The 6,000-nt window shown below is 36.5% G+C and overlaps 1 protein-coding gene across 3 annotated transcripts in view; it reads left to right on the top strand.

Moving 5' to 3' along the window:
• The first annotated feature begins 3,802 nt into the window (after positions 1-3,802).
• Positions 3,803-6,000, top strand: part of LOC126475469 (uncharacterized) — a 54,906-nt gene continuing 52,708 nt past the window's right edge. For 2 of the 3 annotated variants that reach the window (XM_050103354.1, XM_050103356.1), the window contains exons 1-2: positions 3,803-3,996; positions 4,101-4,267. In XM_050103354.1, coding sequence (XP_049959311.1) covers positions 3,954-3,996; positions 4,101-4,267 — 210 coding nt within the window. In that variant the 5' untranslated portion in view covers positions 3,803-3,953. Of the gene's footprint in view, positions 3,997-4,100; positions 4,268-6,000 lie in introns of those variants that run through there. The other variant, XM_050103355.1, reaches the window with a different exon arrangement.

Below are 6,000 nucleotides of genomic sequence, written 5' to 3'. Positions count from 1 at the left end.
TGTGTTGCTCAAATGACAAGCTTACTTCATTCAATGCTGCATTGTCATCTGCTGGAAAACGTGCACCAAGATCTGTTGAGAAACAATGGACTATGCTACCATGCAAAATTGCAATACTACGTCATTTTGTTCCAAAGATATTAACTATCAAAGAGTGTCTACATTTATTTGATATTTTTTTAGGTACACAATCCATAAGTCACTTTAACAGATAAATTACTCTTGACAGCTTACCACTAATAGATTGTACATGTTGACCCCAAGATAATTTACTATCTAAATAAATCCACACGAACTTAACGTAATCAGATCATCTGACAGAAGCTTGTCTTTCAGACAAAAAACCATGTTCACTGTTTCATCATCATTCAATAAGAAGCCATTTGCTTTAACCAGTTGGAGCTTGGTCCATTGTCTTTGCAACATAACTTTTAAGGCTGCTGATATCATTACTACAATGAAGAAAGGTTGTACCATCTGCATTTAGAACTGTACTAGACTTTATATATGATGGCAGATCGTTGATCATTATTAGGAATAAAAAAAGGACCAAATACAGATCCTTAGGGAACACCTACCTTAACTTGTTCTATTCTCGACAGTTCCTTGCCAACACAGACAAGTTCAGTAGCTACGACTTCAATAGTTTAAGGCTGTTAACTTCAATGCCATAGAATTCAATTTTTTCCAGAAGGAGTGTGTGCACTACAAAGTCCAAAGTTTTACTTAGATCACAAAAAGTGGCTTGAGGAAAGCCTTTATCCTCAAAACTTGATTATTTGACAACAGAGTCTATAACATCAACTGCTGACAAATTTTCCCTAAAACAATACTGTGATTCATAGATTTTCAAAGTAAGCATATAATTGTTGGTAAATTACACATTACAGTACTTAAGAAAAAGCCAGGACTATAGAAATTGGCCTGTATCTTGAAGGTGAGGCTGTATCTCCTTTTTTATGTATTAGAACTACCCTAAACACCTTAAGCTCATCAGGAAAATGTCCCTCAGCTTTGCACTTTTTTATACAATATGTTAAGAGATACACAATACACTCTATTACTTTCTTTAGTATGTTACAAGATATGTCATATATACCTATACTGTTTCATGGTTTTAGCTGTTTTACTATTCTTAGGACAAGACTAGGAGAGACCTTGGAGAAGGCAAACGTGTGTATTAGTTGGTATTTACAAACAGTTTTTGCAAGAATCTCTGATGAACTAATATCAGGTTTCATAACAAAATTTCCTACCTCCTCAACTGGTTTAGTTTTTGGGGACATATATTAATTTTCTTGTTTCTTTCATTTTTAGCACTACTATTTATTATTTTTGAAGTGGCGTTGCACTTACTGGTGAAATTCTCAATTTTGCTGAAATTGTGTGCTTTTTTAGCTTCCACAATGGATTTTTTTATACTCATACCCATATTTAATGTAGAATGATCTGGCATTGTCAGTGTTGAGACTTTTATATACATTGCGCAACAACATAACTTGATTTTTCAGATTTGATAGGTCTTCACTATACCATGGATTTTGTTTATTTGTGGCCTTGGTTTGGAATCCTTTGCCAATTATTTTGCATTGCTTTATGGGAATGCTGTCATTAAATAGTGTCAAAAATACTTTAAAGAAACTTTCAAGTGTTAGCCTTGTTGACAAATCATTACATAAGTTGTAATGCATGTCACCCTAACTCTGGCCAAATCAGTCTCTATTTGCAAGGGACTTTCAAAACCTGACAATTTTATCATTTGTGACAGGTCTGGTAATTACAACTTTTGGGGAAGGCCTTGCAGTGTTACTCTTATGAGCAGAGAATCTAGTTTTACAACTTAAGGATACAGACTCATGGTCCGAAAATGCAAATACTGTTGCATCACATGATTCTTCTGTAGTTTAAAATTGACAGAAATGTTGACGAGGCTTGCTTCATTTTTTGCGGGTCTGTTATTGATAAAATGTAAATTGCACAGTTGTAGAACATTTTTCAGCACAGTGGCACAATGGTTGTGTGTTGTTACACAAAATCCGCATTCAGATCTCCACTTATTACAATGTCATAATGCAACCATTTTGCCGTTCTAAATACATGTAACGGCATGTCCAGTTTTTCTAGAAATACACTGATGATACCCTTTGGTGATCTATACAAGGATATTACCACTAACTTAAAAATTCTGTTTGTCACACAGGTACTATAGATCCAACATATTAATGGAATAACTGAGTGACTGGTTAGTATAGATTACTTCACAACCTCTTATTTACAGTTTTCTACAGCAACTATTAGCTACGTTAGTCTTATCTATAAAATGAGTGAGAGTGACCAAAGAAGGTCAACTTTCGATGCTAGCAGGCGATGGCACCGTCAAATCTTTCTATCCTAGTTGTCTCGACGTTACGTGACAATCCGTTAATGACCTGTTTGAATGTCGCTATTTTAAATACATTGTGGAACAGTTTGACCTGACGTGATGTGATAGCTAGTGTGAAATGGCCTACAAGTTAAAGTCCAGTTCACAACAGCCGTCACGTCACGTCGAAACAGTCCATACTGCGTTTCAACTGCTGGCATTCATATAGGCTGTAACGGTACATCGTGTTACGGCTAGTTTTCTTCGGAAGGAATTTTTGGCTGTCTCATCGCCTGCTAACATAGAAAAGTAACTTAATTTCGATGTGCTCACTCGTTTTAATGGTAGTGGATTTCGTACTTCTCCTTAATCTGTGTGTCTTATTGTGCTTTGTTTTTGTGGCAGAAATGGAAACGTTCCATAGAAACTTGGATAATTTTACCATTGAGCGTTCTTCCACGAGTGGGATCAAATATCTGAAAGTTAAAAATTATATTCGTTTTACAGCAACAGAACACATCTGATGCCTACATAGTATAAAAATATCGTAAGCTGATAACATAAATTTCTTTAAACGACATTTTAAGTGAAAAAGTCATCTCTAAGAAAGGGGAAAAATACAATTGTGTGTATCGTTAACCATTATGTAAGAAAAAATAATGGATGAGATAAAGAGGCTCTACTTATTCTCCTATAAGTACTGATTGATGTATTTGTGTGTATATATTTTCACTAGCAAACAAATGTCGCTCTTTTGGAATGTTGATTCATTTCTCGGCACTTTACCACACAAACTTGTTCAAGAACGTACGTTATGAAGTTTGCTTTTCCATTACTAAACTTTACCGAGAATTCCAATACAGACAGACTTTTGGTATCACAGATGGTAAGTCAGAATCTCACTTTCACCTTTCAATACTGGGCTATGTGAATTTATGTGATATGACAGACAGAGTGAATACGCAATGGAAGTATAAAATTCTTTACTCCATGGAGTTCACCCTGACGTGACGGTGCCGAGACGTGACGCGAAGACCAATGTGAATTGGCCGAAACTAACGATGTTAAGAAGACTGCATCACCGTTCCTCTGGTCAACGTCAAAACATACTTCTCCAGAAACTTTGACGTTCCGTCCATTCTCAATCCGTTGTGTTGATGGATTGCTTAAATAGCGCCATTTGGGGAAAAAAAATAAAAATAAGAAAAATTATACGGTGATGTTTAAGAGTACAAATAAATGTACAAATTAATTTTCAATACGAATGTAAAATGACTCGTTACACATCATGACGATTTATCGTGCAAAATGATTCATGGAAAGTAACCAACTAACTGAATGCATTGTGGGATGTTCCGACGAAGTTCCGGCCCATTTCGCTCAGATAAGTGTAAATCGATCTTTATCGTGAAAGAATGTTGATGTGTAGTTTTTGTTTCTTTTGTAGTTTGCTTTGGTAATATTTCGCGGTATGGTTGAATCTCTGTTGCTAGGCAACGACGCATTGAGGACAGTTCTGCATTTGTAGCGAGTTTATTAAGGAAGAAAACGTTTGCGTCCAAAACTGTTATAAAATGTCAGTCTTCTAAAAATGTATTTTGAGACAGTTTATGGATTTATGATTTTTTATTTTTGTGAGTATTATCCAACTTCTTACACTGTAGTATATAAAACTATAAAATAACCTGGTCGTGTTTCCATTTTCTTGTTTTACGTATGGGATTGTGTGTTGTTACAGGCATTGAAAAAGTAACAGCGCTTTCATATCGACCAATTAATTGGAGCAAAGCACCAATTAAGAGTATTTATAATAAAGAACGAATGCGTTATCATCCAGCCTACAATGAAGCTATCCCAGCTTTATGTGATTTAACGGAAAATTGTGATATCTGTTGTAGTGATCCGGTAAGAAATTCCAGCGTCTTTTAAATCAGCGTTGATATGATTATCAAATTTACTTTTATGTAATTTTAATTTTGTATTCCGATTTTCTGTAGGGATTTTAAATTAAATGTTGAGTAAGGAACTAAATTTATATGCTGATCATTTCACCTTAGATGAATGTTGCATAGATGAGTGAGAGTTAAAATCCTAATGATATTTTGTAATCAGGCATCCCTCCAGCACAAGATTGTGTCCCATTTTTGCCGAATGATTCAGCAATGACACGTAGAGCCCATATGTACTGCTTTCATTTGGAAAAACTGGGAGTCTAATTTCAGCCCTACAAACCGGGTCAAGATCTTAAATCGCTCCTTTCAACTGTTACACACCGATATATTTTATTACTTGTGTCACTGTTAATAAGAAAGTATATGGTTTTGCAGATGTTATTGTTGGCAGAGAACATCAAGGGATCATGAAGAATCAACATTATTCATGTGTTTGTTTTGAAATGCCTAAATTTTTAGCCATAAAAAATCTAGATGGAACAGGATAACAAATGAAATAATACAGAACTAATAGACCTGTATCTGCTTATATGTGATACATGAGATCGTAACATTAACAGAAACCACAGCTTGCAGCAAGGCATCTGCTTGGTCATTTATATGTGCTTTTCATCTATCACTGATAGCATGTTACTTATGTCACTGCACTGTTATTTATTGAGAATAACATATAAATACTGCTGTGTTGAAAACTGACAGAGCGAGACCTTGTCTGTGTGAAAATACATCTTAATTCCTACAATAAGATGAAGGCAGCTACATGTCACTGTTTAAACAATGCCATTTATTATATGCAAATAGCATTGTTACTTGTTTTGAACTGATTGGTTCAGTGTCAGATGGCTGTTCCCATTTTAAATGACAAAGGTAATACTCTTGGAATCTGGAATACAGAGATTCATTAGAGAATATTCATACATGTTCTAGAAGTGAGTGGATAACTGCCAGTTGTCTTGGGGGATAAGCTGTTTTTGTGTCATCTACAAAATTTGGTTAAGACAGAAGGGAATTACAAATGTTGGCTGCAAGCGGGCATTGATTTAAATCAGTGGGGGAAGTTGAAAATTTGTGCTGGACAAGGATTGGCTTCCTGCTTACTAGACAGATGCCCCGACCACTAAGCCATCTACACACAGTGGTCATCGTAACTGCATGGGCTACCCTAGCAAGCTTCTCATCAGACCCAAATCCACACACTATTGGTGGAGTGCCACTAGCCGATTATTCTCATTATTTGCGGCATTTTGCCGATTCCTGTAAGAGTTCAAGCCTGGTGTGAATCAGCACTGAAGAGATCATTAGCTGGTGTGTGTGTGTGTGTGTGTGTGTGTGTGCGTGCGTGCGTGCGTGCGTGCGTGCGTTTCTGCTGGACTGGAATTTGAATGTGGGTGTGCTGTTACTAGGCAGATGCTCTGACCCATAATTGGACACAGTGGCAACTGCACAGACTACCCTATCATGCCTGTGTCTGGTTGGGTTAGTGGTCAGAGCATTTGCCTAGTAAGCAGGAGACCCGGGCTTGAATCCTGGTCTGGCACAAAGTTTCTACAAATCAGTACCCACTCGCAGTCATGGTCTGTAATTCATTTGTGTGTTAATTCATAGTGGGTAGATCATAAATGGTTTTGTCGGTGGAGAATACTGCAAAACACTGCACTGATAACAATAGCTGGAGTCACAAACAAT

Source organism: Schistocerca serialis, chromosome 4 (assembly GCF_023864345.2).
Source record: "Schistocerca serialis cubense isolate TAMUIC-IGC-003099 chromosome 4, iqSchSeri2.2, whole genome shotgun sequence".
Taxonomy (NCBI): Eukaryota; Metazoa; Arthropoda; class Insecta; order Orthoptera; family Acrididae; genus Schistocerca; species Schistocerca serialis.
Note: the sequence above shows the minus strand (reverse complement) of the source record. Positions and strands in the feature narration are given on the sequence as shown.